General features: G+C 45.8%; 1 protein-coding gene across 4 annotated transcripts in view; it reads right to left on the minus strand.

Moving 5' to 3' along the window:
* Positions 1-10,613: 10,613 nt before the first annotated feature.
* Positions 10,614-22,192, minus strand: part of TM9SF4 (transmembrane 9 superfamily member 4) — a 60,080-nt gene continuing 48,501 nt past the window's right edge. For 3 of the 4 annotated variants that reach the window (XM_057702060.1, XM_057702064.1, XM_057702061.1), the window contains exons 13-18: positions 20,192-20,275; positions 18,349-18,524; positions 17,801-17,864; positions 16,491-16,610; positions 15,594-15,683; positions 10,614-12,587 (exon numbers count right to left, since the gene is read on the minus strand). In XM_057702060.1, coding sequence (XP_057558043.1) covers positions 12,438-12,587; positions 15,594-15,683; positions 16,491-16,610; positions 17,801-17,864; positions 18,349-18,524; positions 20,192-20,275 — 684 coding nt within the window. In that variant the 3' untranslated portion in view covers positions 10,614-12,437. The remainder of the gene's footprint in view (positions 12,588-15,593; positions 15,684-16,490; positions 16,611-17,800; positions 17,865-18,348; positions 18,525-20,191; positions 20,276-22,192) is intronic. The other variant, XM_057702062.1, reaches the window with a different exon arrangement.

Below are 22,192 nucleotides of genomic sequence, written 5' to 3' on the forward strand. Positions count from 1 at the left end.
TCCCTTCAGGTGTCTCCCCCTCCCCATAAGCCTCCACCCCTCCAGGTGGCTGGCTCAGTGACAATGCTTTTGGTTGCATCTAACAGAAACTCTGACTTAAACAAGAGATTTTTTTTCCTTAGATGAACATGCAGAGGTGAGATGGGTTTTGGGGCTGATTCAGCAGCTCAGTGATGTCTTCAAAGACTTGGGCCTTCTCTGATCTGCCATCCTTTCTGTTGGTTCCAGTCTCAGGTTGGTACCAAGGTGGTGGCAGTAGTTCCAAGGGTAACTTTGGGATATGGCAGCTCCAGAGAAGGCCTATTGTATCTTCCCATGACTTGCTTAAAATGGAGGAAACCTTTTCCAGAAGCCACTTCAGACTTTCCAGGTCCTGCATCTAATCGTCTAGAACTGGGTACCATGTTTGCTCTTGAATCAGTTATTGGTGAGGGGGAATATGGTACCATGACTTGCCTGGAGTAAACATCAGGGGTAAAACGGATGTCTGCCCACAATATCCAGTGGGATGGCTAAGACCATCATCTCTAGGAGCTACAGGCATAATTCAGCTCTCCTAGGGGACCCCCTAGATGGCACTTTCACCTTGCAGTGGCCCTCAGGGTTAGAGGGGGCTGACTTCTAGGCTAGCACAGGTTCAACCGCACAGTTTCTGGACCTAAAGCCTTCTCTTTTTTTAACTTTTTTTAATTTTTAAAATTTTATTTTAGAACTTTTATTGAGATACAATTGACATACAATAAACTGTATATTGACCTAGAGCATTCTTAAGTCCAGCCAAGTCACTGCCAAATTTAGATTGCTAGGAATTAGGCCCTTTAGACTCACCACTGGTGGATGAGGAGGGAGTAACCGATTGAGCAGCTATTGTGATCCTTCCATGTAACAGAACTCAAACAGCCCTTCACAGAGACCCCGTGATCTTACAGGTTAAAGGGAGCAGTAGAGTCGTTGTCTTTTTTTTTCTTTTTAATATGTATTTATTTATTTGGTTGCACTGGGTCTTAGTTGCAGCACATGGGCTCCTTAGTTGCAGGTCCAGGGCTTCTTAGTTTTGGCTTGCCAGCTCCTTAGTTGAGGCACATGGGCTCCTTTAGTTGTGGCATGCATGTGGGCTCTAGTTCCTTGACCAGGGACTGGACCCGGGCCCCTACATTGGGAGGGCAGAGTCTTAACCACTGAGCCACCAGGGAAGTCCTAAGACTTCTGTTTTTTTTTTTTTTTTTTTCTTTTTTAAAAACCTTGCATGTATTTTTTTAAAAATATATTTATTTTATCTATTGGCTGCTTTGGGTCTTTGTTGCTGCACACGGGCTTTCTCTAGTTGCTGAGAGCAGGGGCTACTCTTCACTGTGGTGCATGGGCTCTTCATTGTAGTGGCTTCTCTTGTTGTGGAGCACAAGTTCTAGGTGTGTGGGCTTCAACAGTTGCGGTACACGGGCTCAATAGTTGTGGCTCACGGGTTTAGTTGCTCCATGGCATGTAGAATCTTCCCAGAGCAGGGCTTGAACCCGTGTCCCCTGCACTGGCAGGCGGATTCTTAACCACTGCACCACCTAGAAAGTCCCTAAGACTTCTGTTTTTAACCAAGATGAAATAACGGAGGTAAGATTTATCCTCCCACCCGAGACAACCAGAAAATCTAAACAAAATATATTAAACAGTGGTTTTCAAGGCTTTGGACATTGATCAATAAAGGACAGTAATCCCAGACAGATGGGAAATAAGCAAGGTAAGCCCTATGACTGCCCAGCTTACTGCCTTGAGAGGGTTTTCAGGCTACGGTGTAAGGAGCGGGGCTGAAGTGGAGCCTAGTGCACTCCCTGAGTTGAGGAGATGGTGCTGAGAGTCTGGAGACCAATGTAACAAGAGTTCAGAAATGGGCAAAAGATCTGAACAGACATTTTTCCAGAGCAGACAAACAGATGGCCAACAGGTACATGAAAAGATGCTCAGTATCATTAATTATCAGGAAAATGCAAGTCAAAAACCACAATGAGATATCACCACATACCTGTTAGAATGGCTGTTATCAAAAAGACAAGAAGTGTTGGCGAGGATGTGGAGCAAAGGGAACATTTATGCACTGCTGGTGGGAATGTAAATTGGTGCAGCCACTATGGAAAACACTATGGAGGTCCCTCAAAAAGTGAAGAATAGAACTACCATATGATCCAGCAATCCTACTTCTGGGTATTTATCCAAAGAAAATGAAAACACTAACTTAAAAAGATGCACCCCCTATATTCACTGCAGCATTATTTACAACAGCCAAGATATGGAAACAATCTAAGTGTTCATCGATGAATAGATAAAGAAATGGTGGTATATACACACAATGGAATATTATCCAGCCATAAAAATGAAATCTCATTATTTGCAACAATATGGTTGGACATTGAGGACATTATGCTAAGTGAAATAAGTCAGAGAAAGACATACCATATGATCTCTCTTATAGCTGGAATCTAAAAAAGAGAAAAACAACAACAAACTCATAGATACAGAGAACAGATTGGTGGTTGCCAGAGGTGCAGGGGGTGGGAGAAATGGGTAAAGTGGATTAAAAAGGGGTGGGGGGAGAGAAGGGGAGGAGGGGCGAGAGAGAGAGAGAGTTAGTTAGTTCATAGGAGAGAATACCAGAGAGCCAGAGAGAGCGGCACAAAGAGAAACCCCTGGAGATCTGCAGAGGGTCCCCTTAAGTATTCATCAGCATACTGATCAGCACAAGTGTGTGAGGAAACTACCTGAGGCCAGGAACCAACATGAAGAATGAACGGGAATAGCCCCTAGTGTTCACATGAGTGGGGAGTAGTTTCTACTCCCACCAGCCATGGCACTGGGGAGAATGTCATGGTGTACTGGGGAGAACACTCAGAAAGGTCTTGCCTCAATAGTGGCCAGTAATTAGCCCTAGAATAAGCACTGCTCTGGAATTGCCTTAATAAAATCTATAAGCAAGACCCAAAAGGATTAACTGTTTCCAAGTAACTTAACTGTTCCAGAACAAAGCTCAAGAGGATTTACAGGATTACAAAAACATCCAGCCCTTAACAAGGTAAAAGTCACAACATCTGGCATTCAGTCAGACCATCAAGCCTATAAAGGGGCAGGCAGCATGATCCACACTGAGGAAAATGAGCAACCAACACCAACCCACCACTGAAACAGATGTTACAGTGAGCAGATAAGTGACAAAGTTATAGCTGTATGCCTATGGTTAAAAAGTTAAGTGGACCCTAACGTGTATATATATATATATATATTTTTTTTTGTGTGTGTGCAGGCTTTCTCTAGTTGCGGGGAGCACGGGCTTCTCATTGCGGTGGCTTCTCTTGTTGTGGAGCACGGGCTCTAGGCACATAGGCATCAGTAGTTGCAGCACTCAGGCTCCGTAGTTGTAGCTCGTGAGCTCTAGAGCACAGCCTCAGTAGTTGTGGCACATGGGCTTAGTTGCTCCATGGCATGTGGGATCTTCCCGGACCAGGGCTCGAACCTGTGTCCCCTGCATTGGCAGGCAGATTCTTAACCACTGTGCCACCAGGGAAGCCCTAACGTATATTTTTGACAAAGGTGCCATGACCATTCAATGGGGAAAGGACAGTCTTCAGCAAATGGTGGTGCTAGGAAAACTGGATGTCGACATGTAAAAGAATAAAGTTGGATTCTTCCCTTACACCACATATGAAAATTAACTAAAAATTGATCAAAGACTTAAATGTAAGACTTAAAACTATGAAGCTCTTAGAAGAAAAAATAGAGGGAAAGCTTCATGATACTGAATGTGACAATGATTTCTTGGCTATGACACCAGAAGCACAGGCTAAATAAAATAAAATAGCCTTCATCAAAATTAACTTTTGTCCATCAAAGGACACTATCAACAGAATGAGCAGGCAACCCACAGAATGGGAGAAAATACTTTGTAAATCATATATCTGATAAGGGATTAATATCCAGAATACATAAAGAACTTCTACAACTCAATAAAACCCAAACAACTAATAATTAAAAAATGGGGAAAGCAAACAAATAGCAAATAAGCACTGAAAAGATGCTCAGCATCATTAATCATTAGGTACATACAAATCAAAAACATGAGATACCACCTCACATTCACTAGGATGGATGGGTATTTTCAAAAAACAGAAAATAACAAGTATTGGTGAGGATGTAGAGAAACTGAAATTTTCATTCATAGCTGGTGGAAATGTAAATGATGCAGCCACTGTGGAAAACAGCATGGTTGGGTTCTCAAAAAAAATTAAACATAAAATTACCATAAGATCCAGCAATTCCACTCCTAGGTATATACCCAAAGGAACTGAAAGCAGGGACTTGAACAGATATTTATACACCAGTGTTCACAGCAGCATTATCCACAATAGCCAAAAGGTAAAAACAATCCAAATGTTCACTGGTGGGTGAATGGATAAACAAAATGTAGAATATACCTACAATGTGATGTTAAACCTTAAAGGAGTGAAAAATTTTATTTATTTATTTATTGGCCGTATTGGGTCTTTGTTGCTGCACACGGGCTTTCTCTAGTCATGGTGAGTGGCGGCTACTCTTCATTGTGGTGTGTGGGCTCCTCATTGCGGTGGCTTCTCTTGTTGTGGAGCATGGGCTCTAGGCACGCAAGCTTCAGTAGTTGTGGCACACAGGCTCAATAGTTGTGGCTCATGGGCTTAGTTGCTCTGTGGCATGTGGGATCTTCCTAGAGCAGGGATTGAACCCACGTCCCCTGCATTGGCAGGCAGATTCTTAACCACTGTGCCACCTACGAAGTCCTTGAAATTCTTACATATGCTACAACATGAATGAACCTTGAAGACATACTAAGTAAAATAAGCCAGACACAAAAGGACAAATATGTCTGATCCCACTAGAATAGTCAAATTCATAGACAGGAAGTAGAATAGTGGTTACCAGGGGCTGGGGGGAGAAAAGAACAGGGAGTTAGTGTTTAATGGATAAACAGAGTTTCAGTTTGGCATGATGAAAAAGTTCTGGAGATGGCTGGTGATCACACATTTGTTGCACAAATTATGTTGCACAATTTGTGAGTGTACTTAATACTTCTGAATTGTACACTTTAAAACAGTTAAAGTGATAACTTTTATGTATACTTTACACAATAAAAAGTTAAGTAGAGATATAGAAGATATTAAAAAAAGACCTAAATCAAATTTCTAGAGATGAAAAAGACAATGTCTGAGATGAAAACCATTGGATTAGTGGCAGAGTAGACATGGCAGAAGATTAGTGAATTTCAAGGAACAGTAATAGAAACTATGCGAAGTGAAACACAGAAAAAATAATTTAAAAAAAAGGAAAAGAAAAAGAAAAGAGCATCAGTGGATGGGACATCAGTGGTGAAACAACTTCAAGTAGCATTCTAATCTATAGGTAATCAGAATCACTGAAGGAGAGAGATGGGGGAAGAAAAAAAGTTTGAAGAAATAATGACCTAAAACTTTCCAATCTTACTGAAATCAATAACCATACAGTTCTAAGAAGCTCAATGTACCCTAAACACAAGAAATATGAAGAAAACTATGCCAAGGCATCCATAATCAAATAGCTCAAAAACCACTCACATAGTAAAAGCAGTCAGAGAGAAAAGACTTGTTACATATAGAGCGGACAAAGAGAAGGACTTCAGATCTGTTGTTGGAAGCAACACAAGCAATAAGACAGTAGAGTAACATCTTTAAAGAACTAGGAAAGAGAAAAGCTTGTCAATCTAGAATTCTATACCCAGCAAGAATATCTTTCAATAACAAAGCTAAAATTGAAACATTTTAGACATGGAAAAGCTAAAAGGGGACTTTTCTGATGGTCCACTGGTTAAGACTCCATGCTTCCATGGCAGGGGGCACTGGTTTGATCCCTGGTTGGGGAGCTAAGATCCTGCACGCTGTGCAGTGCAGAAAATACAAAACAAAACAAACAAAAACTGAAAGAATTCATCATCAGCAGATCCTCATTTTAAGAAATATTAAAGGATGTCTTTTAGGCAGATGGAAAGTCATTCCAGATGGAAATTTGGGACTACACAAAGGAATGATGACCACTGAAATAATAACTACCTGGGTGTGTACATAAGATTTTTCCTTATTACTTAAGTTCTCTAAAGACAACTGTTTAAATAAGAATAGCAGCAGTATATTGTGGGGTTTATAACATTTAAGTAAAAAAGGAGTGACAATCAAAATATAAAGGCTGCTAATGGAGAAATGCAAGTATACTATTGTACAATTCTTATACTATATGTGAAGTGGTATAAAATCACTTGAAGGTAGGCTGTGATAAGTTAAAGATATATACTGTAAACCCTACAGTAATTACTGAAATATCAAAACAAAAAGTTATAGTCAGTAAGCTCATGAAGGAAATTAAAATGCAAAGCATGTGTAATTTGTCCAAAATAAGGCAGAAAAAGAGGAAAAAGGAAACAACAGATCGTGAAAATAGCAAACAAATGGCAAGATTATGGACTTAAACTTAGCCAAATCAAGAATCATATTAAATGTAAATGATTTAAATATTCCAACTAAAAAGCAGAGATTGTAAGTGGATAAAAAAGCAAAACCAAACTATATTCTGTCTATAAGAAACACACTTTAAATATAAAAATGCAAATAGGCTAAAAGTAAAACAGAAAAAGACATACTGTGCTAACATTAGTTAAAAGAAAGTGGGGGGATTGGCTATATTAATATCAAAGTAGATTTCAGAGCAAAGACTATTACTGGGGATAAATTCATCCAAAGGACAATATGAACCTAACAGAGTTTCAAAATACATATAGCAAAAACAGAACTGCAAGCAGAAATACATAAATCTACAATTATCCTTAGAGATTTCAATACCCCTCTATCACTGGTAAAACAAGTAGGCAGAAAATAAGCAAGAACATCATAGACTTGAACAACAGTATCAACCAACTTGACCTAATTGACATTTATATAACACTCTATCCAAAAACAGCTGAATATTCATTCTTTTCAAGTGTACATGGAATATTTACCAATATAGACCATATTTTGGTCTATAAAACAAATCTCAATAAATTCAAAAGGATTCAAGTCATACAAAGTCTCTGCCCATTATGGTCTCTGTCCACAGTAGAATTAAATTAGAAATCAATAACAGAAATATGCTTGAAAAAAAAATCCCCCAATATTTGGAAACTAAATAACATACTTCTAAATAACACATGAATCAAATAGAAATTAGAAAGTATCTTTATCTTGAACTGAATGACAATGAACACACAAATGTATCAGTATTTCTGGGATCTTGCTAAAACAGTATTTAGGAAAAAATTTATGAAAACCTATTTTAGAATAAAAAGACCTTGAATAAATGACTTCAGCTTCCACCTTAAGAAGCTTAGAATAGAGCAAATTAGAGAGATGTCCACTCCCACCATTTAGCACTGTATTAGAGGTTGTAGCCAGTGCAAGACAACATGATTCTCTATGTAGAATTCTGATGGAATATACAAAAACAAACAAAAAACAAAACAAGCTACTAGAACTAATACGTGAACTTAGCAAGGTTTTAAGATATAAGATCAATATATAAAACAACTGTATTTCTATTACTAGCAATGAAAAATTAGAAATTAAAAAAAATTTATAATGGCATCAAAAGTATGACATACTTAGGAATAAATCTGACAAAAAGATGTGAAAGATCTATACACTGAAGACTGCAAAATGTGGTTGAGAGAAATTAAAGACTAAATAAATGGAGAGACCTAAGTTGTTCATGGGTCAGAGGACTCAACATTAAGATGTCAATTCTTCCCAAATTGATCTACAGATATAACAGAATCTCAATTGAAATTACAGCAGGAGTTTTTGTAGAAATTGACAAGATGATTTTAAAATTCATATGGAAATCAAAGGGCCTAGAAACTCTGAAAAAGAATAAAATTGGAGGGCTAACAATACCCGATTCTGAGAATTATTTTAAAGCTACAGCAATAAAGTGTGGTATTAGCATAAAAATGGACAGAAACAATGGAACAGAATGGAAATTCTAGAAATAAACTCACACACAGGTTGACAACTGATTTTTGTTAAAGACACAAAGAGAAAAGATAAGCTTTTCAAGAAACGGTTAAAAAAAAAAAAAAGAACTTAGATCCATATGTTGCAGCATATACTAAAATTGCCTGAAAATGGATTAAAACCTAAAACTATTGAAATTTCTAAAAGAAAACTATGGGAGAAAAATAATTGTAACCTTGAGTTAGGCAAAGATGTCCTAGATATGACACCAAAACCCAAATACATGAAAGAACAAATTGATAATTGGACTTCTTCAAAATTAAAAATTTTTGCTCTTTAAAAGACAGCATTAAGAGAAGGAAAGCAAACCACAGACTGGGAGAAAATTTTTGCAAAGCATATATCTGATAAAGGACTTGTATGCAGAATATGCAGAGAACTCTCAAAACTTAATTAAAAAAAACAAGCAACTCATTAAAAATGGGCAAGATTTGAACAGACACTTTATCAAAGATATATGCATGACAGATAAGCACATGAAAACATGCTCAATAAAAGTTGTCACTAGGGATATGTAAATTGAAATCACGAGATATTATTTTGTACCTGTTAGAATGGCCGAAATTAAAAGATTAACCACAGCAAGTATCAGAACGTGGAAAAACTGTAACTCTCTTTTACTGCTGATGGGAATGTAAAATGATAGATACAACCACCTTGAAAAAGAGCTTGTCAGTTTAAACACTACCACTACCATATGATCCAGCCACTTCACTGCTTCCCTTATTCACAGCAACTTTTTTTGTAATAGCCAAAAACTTGAAACACAAGTGTCTGTCAACAGATGAGTAGATAAACAAATTATGGTATAGCCATACAGTGGGATTTCATATACTCAGAAATATAAAGGAATGAACTGATATACAATGTGACTTAATCTCAAAATAGTTATGCTGAATGAAAAAAGACAAAAAAGCACACATATGATTTCATTTATATAAAGCCCTAGGAAAGGCAAACTAATCTATAGTGACAGAAAACAGGTCAGTGGTTTCTTGGGAATGGTGAGAGGCTAGAGGCCAGGATTACAAAGGACATGAGGAAACCTGGGTTGATGAATATGTTCACTATCTTGATTGTGGTGATGGTTTCATGGTGTATATATATGTCAAAACATGGGACTTCCCTGGTGATCTAGTGGTTAAGACCTCGTGCTTCCATTGCAGTGGGTGCGGGTTCAATCCCTGGTTGGGGAACTAAGATTCGCCAAAAAAAAAAAAAAATTACATATACATATATATGTCAGAACATATCAAATTATACAGTTTCTGTCACCTATAATTTACATTAAAAATATAAACATAAGTAAACACATTCTTTTAAAACAGCAGCTATAGCAGTGGTTGAAAGAACAGGTTTTGGAGTCTGGCTGCTTCAGTTGAGTACTGCTCCAGCACTCACCTGCCATGGGACCCCCCGGCAGCCTACCTCAATTACTGATGCCTGTCTGTAAAAGGGTGCTAATAACAGAGCACGCCCCAGAGGATCATATCCAAGATTAAATGGGCTAACACATGGAAAGTGTTTGTAACAGTGTCTGGAACAGAGGAAGTATCCCATGAATGGCAACCAGCACCTTTCTCACTGAGGTTTGGTGTTGGAAACGGTGGGTCTAACAGGCAACTCTTGTTTTTGTTTGCTGTGCATCCCTTACTGTGGTTAATTGTTCTTTCCTCGTCACCCATTCCACTTGACTTTGGTGGACTGAAATTCACAGTATCCAACACCCTTGGAGTATGCAGCCTGTTATAGCACTCTATCCCCCTGGATGTAGTGACTGGTCCAAGATGTACAAACAGTAATCCAAGCTGGGCCCATATGAGACTTTTCCTGGTATTTATCTACATTGAATATGCTGACATAAGGAGATGTCTTTTTCCTCTGGGCCTTCTAAACTGACTAATGTAAGCCTTGAGTGATCTGTGCCATGTTCTCCCTGCCTCCCCCATAGCAAAGAAGACTGTTGACAATGGGATAAAATGGTACAGAGAAAAGCAGAGTGGAGACAGAGAGAATCTTAAAGCTATCCTTTGTGCCCCTGGATCTATCCAGACCTGAAGCCAAACCACTCCTTTCTTTGATGACTTTTGAGCTAATCAATCCTCCTTGGGGCTTTAGGCAGCGTGACCAGTTTCTACTGCCTGCAGCTGAAGGAGTCCTACATGACAGAGGGGTGAAGTGAGTTAGCAGCAAAATACTGGAGCTGAGAATCTTTTAAAAACCAGGTCTCAGTGCTACCAAAGCTCACACTTGATTGCCATTTCCTACCTGTGGGACCAGAGGGGCATGCTCAGTGATTCAGTCTGGAGGGGCTGAGCAGACAGGAGAGTATGGAGGGGCTGAACAGACGGGAGAGTATGGAGGGGCTGAGCAGACGGGATGTGCACCAGGCAGGGGAACGGCAGTGGCCTGGGCCCTGAAAAGCCTGACATGAGACTGAGCTTTGAGGGAAACCACTCAGCTCAGCCCATCTGGACAATGTGTCTCACCTCAGACCCGTCACCCTTGCAAGATATTCGAGAGACATGACAACAGGACAATGACATATTTATTTACAGTTGGACCAAAAAAAGGCATACAGGCATCTTTTAATTAAAAATAATGATGAGGAGGATTTAAAAAGTCAGAAAAATCGATGCTGTTTGACCCCTTTATGAGGAGTCCGTTTCCCTACTGCCCCAAAAAGAGAATCTCTTAGGGAAAAAATTCAAGATTTGAATGAACAAGCCTCCATTATCATACTCTACTGCTTGGGTTCCCTTTCCTCCAACCTGATTCTCAGTGGACACCGCTTGGTACTGCAGAGTCACTGTGAGGCAAGGTTGAGAAGATCACTGGTTTGATTGTTGGAGCTGGTGAGGGCTGCTGGGAGAATCTGGGGAGGGATGGTGGTGGTGGTGGGGGTGTGCTCCTAGCTTAGCCAGCATCCTGAGCTTTGTCTTGTGGTGGGGGTCCTAAAGGGGCTGGAGCAAGGGTGAGTCGCTCTCACTTAAACCCTAACCCCAGGGTGGGTTTGCTCTCTTGCAACTTAAGTGCAAATGTCTGTGACGCGCAGGGGTGGGCAGGGGTAGGAAGAGCGGGTGCTGATGGAGAAGCCAGGCCTGCACGTCAGCTCCTCTTTCTAACTTAGGCTCCTTGCCTATTCCTGGGACTTGGAGAAGGAATGACAGAACTTATTTTCCATCTTCCTTCTCACAAGCAGTGTTCTTGGGTGTTCCCCAAAGGAGGCAAGAACTCAGACAGGAGGTGGAGGGGAGGGGTCTGGCTAAAAGAGCTGTGTATGGGCACCGAGGCTGGGGGATGTCAGGGAGAGAATGCCTCTCCCCAGCCACCTAAAGGAGGGGATCTCAGGTCTCCAGGCCCTGTACTGCCCTGAAAGTAGGGGAGGAGAGGGCCCACCACCAGCACACTTTGCAAAGAGCAGCCACCCCCACAAGGAAGGGGCTGAGGACCAACCCTGAGGGATGAGGAGCCTCATCCCAGACACACACGTGGATGCTTGGTTTGGCTCTGGAAATACCTGGCCCCGGATCCAGGGTTTCTTGGCACGAAGACAGTTCATTGCAAGTCTCTCCTTTGGTCCAGCAAACTCTCGCTGCTCTGAGCAGGGGCGATTCCTGCTGTCTTGGGGCACTTGGTGCCCAGTAGTTCCGGGGGATTTCCTTGTAGCAAGCAAGACCTGGGCTTGCTCCCGGTGACAAGATGACTGGAGGCCTGGCAGGAAGCCCTGCCCCAGGCAGCCCTGGGAGGAGGCTGGGGAGGAGAGAAGAGGGAGGGAAAGGGGCTGGAAGAGGCTGGTTGGCACTGAGGATGCGTGTCCGGGCTGAGCTGTGCTTTGTTGTGGCATCAATGGTGAGGACGGGCAGTGAGAGGCTCAGAAATCTCACTGAAGCCCTGGAAGGCCCGGCGTCTCCTCTTCCAGTTAGTTGTGGGGTGGCCAACAGCCCTGAGGAACTGAGGTGGAGACAGTGACCAGAACCCAGTGTCTTGGTGGATGTATCCATCCTGGATCCATTTGTTAAAAAAAAACTAAGGAAAAAAACCCCAAACCAAAAATAAACCTGAATAAACAGGTCTGAGAGTTCCTGCTGGAGGGAACTTTCTTAGCATTGAAGAAAAACAACCAACAAAACACTCATCCCCACAGAACTGGAATAAGATGATGAAGAAAAATGCAAGATTTATCTACAGGCCCTCCCGCCCCCCACGCAGCCCCAGGATCCAGGAACACTGTGCCAGGAGTTACATTCCAAACGAGCAGGAGTTATTTTATTTTACGTGCCTGCAGTTCCCCACGCAGGGTGGCTTCCTGTCCGTGGATGGAGTGGGCCAGGCCATGGTCCACCCATATCAGTCTATCTTCACAGCAGCATAGATCTTGCGAACAAACATGTAGGCTGCATAGAAGCCGATGGTGCCCGTAAGGAGCCAGAAGGACAGGACCATGAGGGCCGTGTAGCCAAAGTAGAGGAGAGAGGGAATGAACTCGACGATGTCCAGCTGGGACACAAGTGGGGGAGAGAAGAGAGGGGACACGCTTAGTGCCAGCCTGCTGTGGCCAACTGGGTGTCCCCCTACCTTCTCACTGATCTCGTGGTGAAGTTGAAGACTGGCAAGGGGAAGGGGCTTGCCCCAGGTGGGCAGTGAGGGGCAGGTGGGGCTCACTGAACCTGCATCAGTACCAGGGCTTGTGCACCCCTTGGTTGCTCACAACCACTATGGTAGGTTATTAACCCATTTTACAGATGGGGCACAGTTACACAGCCAGGAAACAGAAGGAACCGGGATTTGAACCTGGGGCTGAGGGCTAGGAGCCCAAGGCCCAAATCCACTGACTCAGGCCATTTCTTGTGGGGGTAGGAGGGGGTGGGAGTCTTCCTGGAGAAGGGCCTGGGAGCTCAATGAGAGACGGGGCTGACCTTGGGGACCAGTGCCAGAACAATGAAGGCAGAATGGCCACAGCTGTCACTTCTTCACCTTCCACAGTCCCCAGAACAGTACAGTGAGACTCCTGGATGGCTAGAGCACAGAAGTGGGGGCGAGGAGAGAGGCGTCCAGGGCTCCTGGCTTTAGGACCAGAGAGCTACCATAAGCCCATCTCAGCTTACAGTCCTCTCCACCTGAGTGCGCCGCCACCTTCGTTACCATCTCACAGGTATTTTATCTTGAAGCATTTGAACTCCTTTGCAGAGTTCTGAGGCCTGGGCAGGGATGTAGGGAATCTGCGGTGTGGTGCGGTTTGCTGGGACAAGTGGAGTTAATCTGGGACCTTGGTATCAAGACCTCCCCAGCTCCCCAGGGCCTGAGTAGGGCCTGTTCCAGGGCTGATGCACAGATACCTGATCACAAAATGCCAGGAGCCCAGAAGAAAACAATAAGGTTCACTGTTTGAAACCATCTCCCTTAAGTCAAATATCCTCAAACTGGGGGTGACGGCCATGTTTTCCAGCCCAACTGCCCATCTCTCCTTTTATGAGCTTTCTTGTGGCTGAAGATGGGGTGAAGGTGATGGAGGGAACAGGGCAGTCGTAAATCCAGTGGTAAAACCACGAAAGAGATGAGGCAAAAAGGCAGCACCGGAAAGTTCCTTAGAGTTCAGACCAGCCAAGGCCATCATTTTAGACAGGGCTCTGGGACTGGAGGAGGTTTTCAGAGCAGAGAAGAAAGCCTGGGGCAAAGGCAGGAAGGGCAGAAGGCTGAGATGTGAGCCTCGTGCAGACAGCTGTGGTAGCAGGTTTTGCTTGACCAGCACTGGCTCCTGCCTTCCTTCTTCCTGGTGTCTCATGAACCCACTCTCTACTTTGTGGTCCTATTGGGGCTGTCAGTTCTAATACAAAACCCAAGCTAGTCAGAGTACGTCATCCTACTGGACACAAGGAACAGTGAGGGATGGCATGTAGCCTGGGCCAGTGAGTGTCTTCCCTGGGATTGATAACATGATGATAAAGAAAAGATGTTCTTTTAGCTCTAGGGCCACAAAGCTGAGAAAAGGAGACTCTAGGGCGGTTGTGGGCCACCTTGCTACTTTGTGGAAAGATCCTACCTGCAGACTGAAGCCAAGAAAACACACAAAGAGCTTAGGTATAAACACAGAGCCCTGATACCATTTGAGCTGCTGGATCTAACCAAGCCTGAAGCTTGAACTCCAACTTCTTATTAAACCTACATCAGCCAAAACATTTTCTTTTTCACTTAAGCCAGCTGGAACTGGGTTTTGGTTGCTTTCCATTCAAAAGAATTCTGATTAATATGGGCTGTAGAGAAGGGAAATTAGATTTGTTCTGTAGGATTCCAAGAACAAGACTATGGTCTGAAGATGGACTTCACAGGGAGGCAGATTTCAGTGTGAATTAAGGAAGACCTTGATAATGACAGAAGCTATCCAAAGAGAATGGGAGCGTCAGGAGGGAGTGTCTTCTGTCACTAGATGTGCTAGAGCAGGGGTCAGCAAGCTTTTCCTTAAAAGGCCAAATTATAAATAGTTTAGGCCATGTGGCCTCTGTCAAAACGACTCCACTCTGCCATTGTAGTGTAAAAACAGCCTTGACAATATGTAAATGAACGAGCACGGCTGTGTGCCGATAAAACTTTGTTTACAGAGACAGGCCTGCTGGCCAATGGGCTACAGCTGGCTGACTCCTGAGCTAGATGATCACTTGTTGGGATCGCTGGAAAAGAGGGCAGTCAGCAAACTGGAAGCAGGGGTGGAGCACCACAGTCAACCATCTGGACAGTCCTTTCCAACCTGACGTTTTGGGGAAAGGCAATTCCAAGCTTCACCCAGCTGATCTATGACTCCAGTTTGGGAATATACTCTGGTTATAAGTAGAGGACTTCTTGCTTTGGGGTTCTGGAGACCCAAAGTACAGCAGGTAAGACTGTCTTCAGTGTAAGCCCTGGAGGTGACACGGGGTCCAGCAAAGCGACCCCAGACTCCTTTCAATGGCCAATCTCGTTTATGTGTTATGCACAAATCTACCAAGCCTGCTGTGGGGACCTGTCTGTACTCTTACTCTTATGCCACCCTTTGGGGACAGTGAGCTCTGTGAGTATAGCTGAATTCCTAAATGTGAGTGCTAAAGGCTATTTCAGCAGTTTCTGCTTTTATCTTTATTAACTCTTCTGATTTACTTTTATTCTTTCATGCCATTGTTCTTTTTTTTCCCATCTTCTTGACGTGAACACTGCGTTAGTCTCTCTTACTTCCTCATAAAAGCACTGGAAGGTGAAATGCTTCCCTAAAGCCCTGCTTTGGTTGTGTCCCCCAGGTTCTGCATACAGCATTCTCACTGCCATTTATCCTGAAGGCTTTTCTCAGCCGAACACACTCTCTTTCCTAAAAATGTTACATTCTAAGAGCAGGAACAGTTCTAGAATGACTTTGGTCTCCCCATTCTTGGTAGAAATGTAAGATTTAGACACTTGGGGTTTCTCCCCAGCACCCTCCTCCCCACAATCCTGCCCTGAAAGCCTGGGGGGGGGGGGCTCCCTCATGCAGGGTGATACCTTGTTAACAAAATAAAAGATGGCATAGACCAGGACGTAGAATGCAGATCCCCCGGAGACTAGGAAATTCCTCCACCACCAGCGGTAATCCTAAGGAGGAAACAGAGAAGGGTCACTGCTGTCTCCACGCAGAACCTCTTTCCTAAGGTTCAGAGTTGTCTGAGGAGCGAAAGACCCTGGGTACGAACTGTAATGTTTGGGGTGATGTGAAGGTTTTATACCTTGACTGTGATGGTGGTACACAACTGCATGCATTTCTAAAAACTTACACAACTGTAGACTAAAAAGCGTGAACTTTACTGTTTATTAATTATATTTCAATTTAAAAAATCAATAACAAGAACAGAACAGTATTAACAACATTAGCATTTCTTGAGCAAATGCTCACCCATGCCACATACTGTTCTAAGTGCTCTATGTGAATCAGCTCAAGTCCCTGCAGCAGCCCTCTGAGTTAGGTCCAGAAGGCACATGGAGGTTAAACACTGCCCAAGATCCAGAGCTCCTGATGGAGGAGCCAGGCTTTCAGCTTAGGCTGTCTGTCCCAGAGCTCTTGTTTTGCCTGCTCTGCCAAGAGCTAGTTCCCAGATGGAGGGCAGGTCACCCAAACTGCATCAGCTGTTGCAGAAACCACTACCGGAGTGGACTCAGGACTGGTAAGTCTACTGTCATTAGGTCGTGGTGACGTCCCCCCACGACTATGCGGTGAGGTAGCGACCATTAACTCTAGTCTACAGCTGAACAAATGGAGGCTCAGCAAGAGCAAGTGACATACTTGCCCAAGACCTCATGGCCAGAAGAGGCAGGACCACATGGGAAACCCAGACAGCCTCACTGACCCATTCAATGCTGGACCCAGGTGCTCCCACCCCCAGCTGCTGGCCCCATTCCCCTCACCTCTGCACACAGCTGGAAGTACACCATGACGATGCTGATTTGTGAACAGGACACCACCAAGATGATGAAGACCAGGAACAGGAAGCCGAAAAGGTAATAGAACTGATTCTCCCAGATTGCCTGCGAACATACCACAGCCGGCCTTCAGCTAGCCTGCCTCCCTCCCCCGGCATTCCCTGCCTGTGCTTCGGAACTCCATCCCTCAGTGAGGGGCTGGCAGAAACGGAGACACCATCATGACACCACTGGGGCCTGTGGGTCTGGCTTGTGGCTCCGACTGGCCTCTCCTCCCTGGAACAGAGGGTGAGCCAGGCTGTTCCTGGAGAGGGGCCGGGGCATGGCCGATCCTGCGATGGGTGGGCCTCAGACTGAACTCAGCAGCTTGTGAAAAATAACAAATCCCACCCCAATCAAAATTACACAGTAGCCACCACTACCCGGGGCAGCTCACCACGTGCCAGGCACAGTGCTACATGCTTTATGTACAGCTCCACACATCAGCCTACGAAAGCGTGGCATTTTATAGCAAAGGAAGTCAAGGCTCAGAGAGGCCAGTGATTGGCCCAGGGTCACACAAACAGAAGAGAGATGGACTCCCTGGGCAGGCAGCCAACCTGTCCTAGGCAGGGCTGGGTGGGCGAGGGGGTCTCAGCAGGGAGGGGCTGGGCCACTCCAGAGGAGTGGATGCTTGTCCAGCACTGACTCAGTGCAAGGCCCTCTCTCCATGCTGGGCACCGAGCTGGGTCAGCCGAACTTAGATGGCTCTGAAGAACCCTTCTGCCAACTTTCATCCTGGCGCGCCTGGGAGAGGAGTAATCATTACAACAGCAGCTACAAGTTAACAAGCATTTCCTGAATGCCAAGCTCTGTGCCCTTTAGAGACATGATCACAGTCCAGCCTCGCGAGGATCCTGAGAATTAGGCATTACTCCCCTCGCTTTCCCAGGAGTACTGAGGGACTTGGACAGGTAAAGACATGTAGGGACCCAGAAATCAAAGCTGACGTGACAATGATATTAATGATGGTGCTGACTGACTGCAATGTTGCTAAAGCAGCCAAAGCAGCTTCTATTCACTGAGCCCTTCCCACACCAGACCCTGCACACACGGCACATCTCACTTAAGCTTCCAAGCTGTCCTGAGAGGCAGGACTGTTACCCTATTTTAAGGCAAAGAATGGGGACTCTGAGAGGTTAAAAGGCCTGTCTGAAATTTCATAGGTAGTAAGAGGCAGAGCACCTAAGTGGAGGGGTAGGGACCAGGCTAGCATGGGTGCAGGTGGGGGGTGAGGAGCAGGTAGCAGTACTCACACTGAAGATGAAGAAAAGCTCGATGAACATGGCGCCGAAGGGCAGGATCCCAGCCATGAGAATGCTGCAGAGAACGGGAGGGTTAACACTGCTGGGCAACCTGGGCTCCCTCCTGAGCCAGCAAGAATGAGAGCGCTCACACACTGTAGTGAGTCTTGCCCTTTTGGCATGCTTTTGTACCATGACAGCCTCTCAAGAGGTAGGTCTCATCCTCATTCTCCCCATTTTATAGATGGGAAAACTGAAGTACAGAGAGGTGGTGTGACTTGCCCAAGGTCCAAGGTAGTCTTAACCTGTCACCCTGAACCTTTCCACCCCATCCCTTCCCTGGCCAACACCAAGTCTGGTTGCAACTTGGTTCTCTCTATCTTGGAGTGAAACTAAGCTTTCACGACGTCTACTAGAACCTGCTGGGGCTGCAGGAGCACCCGTCACAGCCCTCACCGGGGGAAAGTACACTGGTCTATGTCTTGCCAAGGAGATGGCTCAGAGAAGTGTTGGCCTTGCCTACTCCAGAAGCCCCCGCCTGGCCCCTGCCAGAGACTCACCCCACAAATCGGTTCATGTACCACCGCTGCTCAGGGATCTGCCGGGGAATCTGGTTGGTGCGCACAGGGTTGTCATATGGCTGCTTGCGGAAGCCAAAATAGTAGCCCAGGTAGACGAGGGGCAGGGAGATCCCGAACCACATGCACAGCAGGGCCACCATGGTGGGGAAGGGCACCTGCGGGCACAGCACCGTGAGGCTCCACGAGCCCTGAAGCCCAGGCTGGGGCCGTGCAGGGGGGAGAAGGACCTTCTGGGTTCCAGGGCAGGAAGGGCACAGCAGGACCACCACGGTGGGGAAGCTCCTGAAGACACACCCCCCATAGGGCTCCTGGCCAGACTGTTCTGGGGCTGACCCCACCCTGGGAAAAGTGGAGGGCAGACGGAGGACCGGCCGAGCCGTGAAGTGAAGAAGGAACCACAGCATCCCATGGGAGCTTGTCACCAGGGAGGACATGGGGAAAGAACAAGGAAGGAGGGACTGAAAGCATGAAGGGGAGAAGAAGGGCCAGAATGAAGGGAAATTATGTGTGGTATGTTAAGAGAAAAAAAAAAGGAAAAACAGAAGTGCACAAAGAGCAGGTTCTCAATTTTGTTCAGTGAAAACACCACAATACACCACTAAGTGAAAAAAGCAGGATATAAAACTGTATGTATAGGACTCCATTTTAATAAAAACACCCCAATACTTACATGCATACATGCCTAGAGAGGCCTATGCCAAAAAGCTAACAGCACTTCCTCAGATGGGGTATGGGGATTGGAAATGATTTTTCATTTTCTTCTTTAATCTCCCATTGCACAGTCTTACATTTCTACAGCTCATGCAAAATGGAAGAAATGAATTAATATTCGTAAAGTGTTTAGAACAATACTTATTCTGAAGTAAGTACTATATGTTTGTTATTATTTTGTAACTTTAAAATCACATTATTTCATTTTAAATATATCTAAAAAGAGACAAAAGACTGCAAAAACAGGGACTTTCCTGGCAGTCCAGTGGTTAGCACTCTGCGCTTCCACTGCAGGGGGCACAGTTTTGATCTCTGGTTGGGGAATTAAGATTCTGCTAGCCACGCGGTGCGGCCAAAAAGAAAAAAGACTGCAAAAATATACTAAAGGTCTACATTAACTTTTCTGTACTTTCTTTTCCAAAATTTCTATAATGAGTGTTTATAGTGAGCAGCTGGTAATTGGGAGAAAAATGTTGAGAGAGACAAGGGAGACAGGTATAAAAAAGAAGTGAGAGGAAGGGCATGGCCCTGTCTTTCCTGAGGGCAGCTCCCTGGACGGCGGGGAAGAACCCAGTCCTCTGGCAGCCCAGACTGCAAGCCTCACCCAAGGACCTTCCCCAGGCACCCGCCAGTGGAGGGGAAGCAGCTCTCTCCACTGAGGCTGGGATGACAAACGCCTGCCCCACCTCTCCCGCAGCTAATTGATGAAGACCACCTCCCCACCCCCAACTGAGCCCACAATCCTCCTACGGAAGCTGGTGCTGAGCTTGGGGCAGGGGCACTAGGAGGAGAGCCTTGTTTGGGGATACTAACCTCATAAAGTCATACCAGGCCTCTTTCCCTTGGTTGAGACAAGGGAAATTCCCCAGTTGGCCCCCGCACTGCGGAAATCTCCCTTTAGAGAAGTGAGCTTTGGTCAGCTGTCTGAAAGAGCCCACGGGAAGGCCAGGGCAGATGGGTGTGTGGGGCTGGGGAAACCCTGGCCAGCTCTCAGCCCCAGGGCTGGGAACAGACCTTTGGGGACTCAGAAAAGGGAAGGAAACAGCAGGAAGTGACCTGCGGGAATGAGCCTGAGAACAGCTGGCCCTCCCTTGCTGGGGAGGGCACTTACCGCTCCTGATGAGTGCTTTCCCCAGATGAAGCAATTCAATACGAAGCAGATGCCAAAAACCACGCCAGGGTACAGTGTCGCTGTCTGGAGGTGAGAGACCAGGCTGGGGAGCTCCATCTAGGGAGAGCTCCCATCTGCCTATCAGAGCTCCCCGACTAGAGGTTCTCAAGCCCTCCTTGTCCTGCAGGACTCAGCTCAAGCATAATCCCTTTCAGAAAGCATTCCCTGGCCCCCAGATTAGGCAAGCCCCTGGCTCTCTGTCCTTTTAAATCCCTGAACCGCACTGTCCTTGCCCTCATCCAAGCTCATAATCACATGCTGTTGCTACCTCCACAGACGTAAGCTCTTGGGAGGATTGTATCCTGCTCACTGATGTGCGCCCAGCACCCAGAGCACACAGCAGTGCTCAACAAGCACTTGTTGAATAGGAATGACCAAATACGACTTTTACTAAGCATGCAGGTCTGGGCCTCAACCCAAACTACCTAGAGTGGTGGGTAAGCTTTGAGTCTTAGGGGCGGTGGGTGCTCGCCTCCACGTGCATCAGTCGTCTCACCTGATCCTCACTACAGGCCTGGAAGAGGACTGTCATTATCCCTTTTCAAGAAGAGGACACTGAAGCCCAGCAATGTTAAATACCCTCCATCCCAACTTCACACAGTCAGTTAAGGGTGGAGCAGAGGTTCAAACCCAGGCAGTCTAACTCCAGAGGCCTCACTCCTGACCCCCTGCAATGTATTCTATCCAGTCAAGATCTCTGGGGCTGGGGCTTGGGCACGGGGAACCAAAGCCCTAGACACACAGTTGAGCCTCCTTCACTACTGCGGCTGCCTGAGCACCCTAGAGGATCACCGACTATGATGCCTGAGGCTCCCTGTGATCTGACGCCTGGCCTGGTGGCCAGTTTTCTTTACCTCTGTCCCACAGCCTCCCATACCCACTAACTGGCCACTGCTCCTCCACGTCCCTGACCCTGGGCCTTTATGAGGCAGAGTCATCAGCATCTCAGGTATCCACCGTTTGAGCGCCAGTGACCAGGGGCCTCCTGTGTACAGTTTCCTTCCCTCTACACAATGACCTGAGACGTAAGTGCAACCAGCCCCCACTGGAGAGACAGGGAAACAAAGGCCCAGAGGGCTGGTCAAGGTTACCAACCAAGGCAAGAACAGAGCCAGGACTGGGATCTAGGAGATTCCAGAATCTGGGACCTCCCTGCTAGCTGCTTCCGTCCAGCTGACACCCTCCTCTCCAAGGCCCAGCTCAAATGTCATTTCCTCCCTTCCTGTGTGTTCCTGCTTTACCCTGCTGTGTAGCATGTAATTCCTTGTCTGTTCTCCTGGCTGAAATTTATGGACTGGACACCTAGATACCAGGAAGAACAGGGGAAAAGTTCAGACCCATAAATGGAGAACAACATATGTGGCACTCATAGGCACAAGGCTCTGCCCAGGCCCCTCTGGGGTGCCAAGGAGGACACTGAAATCAAAATAGGGGCAGGGAGGAAGAGTGACCCCAGAGCTAAGATTGAGCTGCCCACACAGAGGCCGGAGGAGAGCAGAGAGGTCATACCCCTGCACAGCTGCAGCTGCAGCAGAGGCCCACCTGTGGAGGGAGGCAGAGCTCCACGCTAGGGAAGGGTCAGAATCTTGCAGGGAAACTGAGGAGGCCTAGGATGGCCAACGGCCCAGGCAAGAGGCAAAGATGCCTGAACCTGGTGGGCAAGAGTCTGGGGATGGAGATGGGAAGGGATTCAAGGACTATCTGGCAGGAGAACTGTCCACACTTGACCTATGAGAGGAGGCGGGGCGCTAGGGAGTAGGAAGAGGAAAGGGAGCCACCCTGGTGTCTGCCTTGGGCGCCCGAGTGGCTGATGGTGTTACCAGATGCAGTGGATGATGGTGCTACTGGATGCAGGGAGGTTTGGAGTTTGCCATGGGACTCGCAGAGGGAGACCTGGAGGGTATCTGGTGGGAGACCTCATCAGGGAAGTCTCACCAGGGG

This window comes from Hippopotamus amphibius, chromosome 12 (assembly GCF_030028045.1).
Source record: "Hippopotamus amphibius kiboko isolate mHipAmp2 chromosome 12, mHipAmp2.hap2, whole genome shotgun sequence".
In the NCBI taxonomy this organism is placed as follows: Eukaryota; Metazoa; Chordata; class Mammalia; order Artiodactyla; family Hippopotamidae; genus Hippopotamus; species Hippopotamus amphibius.